Here is a 2,489-nt window from a genome sequence, read left to right as displayed (position 1 = left end):
CCTGGAGCCCCCAGGGCCTGGCCTGAGGTGTCAGTGCTGCCCCAGCTGTGCCCATGGCCTGTCCCTGCTGCAGCCCCGGCACTGCCACTCCCAGGACTGTGCCCGGCCCTGAGAGCACTCAGGCCCTGCAGCAACACCAGGGCCACCAGGGCAGCGGGGCAGGGCCATGGCAGCAGCACTGGAAACACCAAGTGCTGCTGCTGCTGGGTCCAGCTGCTGTGCCAGCACGGATCTGCCCGGAGCTCTGCACACAAACATTGCTGCTGCAGCTCCAGAGAAGGCTACAAAATGGCATCTCTGCAGAAAACTTTGCTGGGAGACCCTTTAGTTCCTTTAAAGCCACCAAGCGCACAGCTCCCCATTGAAACAGGCTGTGGGCACAGGGAAGGTGGAGAGAAACACAACGAGAAATGCCACAAAAAATGACATTTGTAGATAATATGAAAAAACTAAAACAAAGAAAAAGAACTTCCAAAATGAAACCAACAAGAAGTATCCAAGATGAATTTTATTACATGTAATTTGCAGAAATTTGCCATCAGTTTATTGTTTCTGAAAGCATCCCGTCATCAGTCTCCAAACTGCAGCCTTGAGCTCCTGGTTCCTCAGGCTGTAGATGAGGGGGTTCAGGGCTGGAGGCACCACTGAGTACAGAACTGACAGAGCCAGATCCAGGGATGGGGAGGACATGGATGGGGGCCTCAAGTGAGCAAACATGACAGTGCTGATAAACAGGGAGAGCACGGCAAGGTGAGGGAGGCAGGTGAAAAAGGCTTTGTGCCGTCCCTGCTCAGAGGGGATCCTCAGCACAGCCCTGAAGATCTGCACATAGGAGAAAACAATGAATACAAAACAACATGATGATAAACTGGCAGTAACTACAAGAAGCCCATGTTCCCTGAGGTAGGATTTGGCACAGGAGAGCTTTAGGATCTGCGGGATTTCACAGAAGAACTGGCCCAGGACATTGCCATGGCACAGGGGCAGGGAAAATGTATTGGCTGTGTGCATGAGAGCACTGAGAAAGGCACAGGCCCAGGCAGCTGCTGCCATGTGGGCACAAGCTCTGCTGCCCAGGAGGGTCCCGTAGTGCAGGGGTTTGCAGATGGACACGTAGCGGTCATAACACATGATGGTCAGGAGATAAAACTCTGCTGAAATGAAAAATACAAAACAAAAGACCTGTGCAGCACATCCTGTGTAGGAGATGTTCCTGGTGTCCCAGAGGGAATTGTGCATGGCTTTGGGGACAGTGGTGCAGATGCAGCCCAGGTCAGCAAGGGCCAGGTTGAGCAGGAAGAAGAACATGGGCGTGTGCAGGTGGTGGCCGCAGGCTACGGCGCTGATGATGAGGCCGTTGCCCAGGAGGGCAGCCAGGGAGATGCCCAGCAAGAGGCAGAAGTGCAGGAGCTGCAGCTGCCGCGTGTCTGCCAGTGCCAGCAGGAGGAAATGGCTGATGGAGCTGCTGTTGGACATTTGAGCTTTCTTGGCATGGCGATATGTAAGAAAAGTAATCATGGAACAGTTGGGTTTGGAGAGGACTTTAAATATCCCAGCACAGCCTGGGGGCACTTTGCCCCCTCAGCTCAGGGGGCTGCTGCCTGGAGCTGTCCCTGCCAGCAGCTGCTTCCCTGTGCCCAGGGCTGGGCCCTGCCAGTGCTGCCAGAGCCCAGCCCAGCCTTGGGGGCTCAGCTCTGCCCTGCAGACCCCTCCCAGCTCAGGCACTGCCCAGGGGCAGCTCTGGTACTGCAGGCTCTGATGGCAACATCAGAGCTTTCTGAGTAAACTGGAACAGCAACACTGATGCTGCCAGTAAGGGTCCCTATGCTGATTTCTCTCAATGCCTGGTTTTGTAAGATCTGAGAAAAAATGTTTTTTTTCCAACCCGAACTGAGAGATGAGTACCTATGGGTCATTTCCCATCCAGGCAACCCACAGCAATAAATTAAAAAAGCAAGATTTCTGCTGTTATGCAGCCCCTGCCTTGCTGTGCTCCCTGTTTAATCAACTCAGAAATGTTCTGCAGTTAAATGCCATGCTGGGAGCAGTCCTGAACAATGCAGAATCCTCACCACAAAAGGAGAACACTTCCAAGCCTTACCAGCTGTCTCCTCCCACCCATATCTTGTCCCCCAGTGCTGGGAGCAGCTGCCAGGGCCGGCTGAGAGCTGTCCCTGGCAGGCAGCAGAGTCCCTGCCCCAGCACAGCGCCCTGGGCTGCAGGACCCTGCTGTGCAGGACAGCCCTGGGCACCCCTGGCTGCTCTGCACAAGAGACAATCAGAGAATGTACTCACAGGGTCTGTAGGCATTGGGATGTTCCAGCTTTAGGAGATGGCTCCAGGAGCTGCAGCTGCATTGTCCTGCAGCCAGAGGTTCCTGTGCCAAGGGCTGGCAGTGATTGTGCCCCAGGCACTTCTCAGCACCTTCCCAGCCCTGACTGATTGAAGCTCTCTGTGCCTCTGTGCTGTGCCCGGGGTGGCTGCAGGCA

General features: G+C 54.9%; 1 protein-coding gene across 1 annotated transcript; it reads right to left on the bottom strand.

Moving 5' to 3' along the window:
* Positions 1 to 543: 543 nt before the first annotated feature.
* On the bottom strand, positions 544 to 1,476 carry LOC135461144 (olfactory receptor 14J1-like). Its single transcript, XM_064738130.1, has one exon. The coding sequence runs from the start codon at positions 1,474 to 1,476 to the stop codon at positions 544 to 546; it is 933 nt and encodes a 310-aa protein (XP_064594200.1).
* Between the last annotated feature and the right edge of the window lie 1,013 nt (positions 1,477 to 2,489).

The sequence above is a fragment of the Zonotrichia leucophrys genome, unplaced genomic scaffold (assembly GCF_028769735.1).
Source record: "Zonotrichia leucophrys gambelii isolate GWCS_2022_RI unplaced genomic scaffold, RI_Zleu_2.0 Scaffold_191_91559, whole genome shotgun sequence".
NCBI lineage: Eukaryota > Metazoa > Chordata > Aves > Passeriformes > Passerellidae > Zonotrichia > Zonotrichia leucophrys.
This window is presented reverse-complemented; position numbering and strand designations above follow the sequence as displayed.

Excerpts from the sequence above, each read along its gene's own strand:
- LOC135461144 (XM_064738130.1), bottom strand. The coding sequence starts at position 1,476 with ATGTCCAACAGCAGCTCCATCAGCCATTTCCTCCTGCTGGCACTGGCA.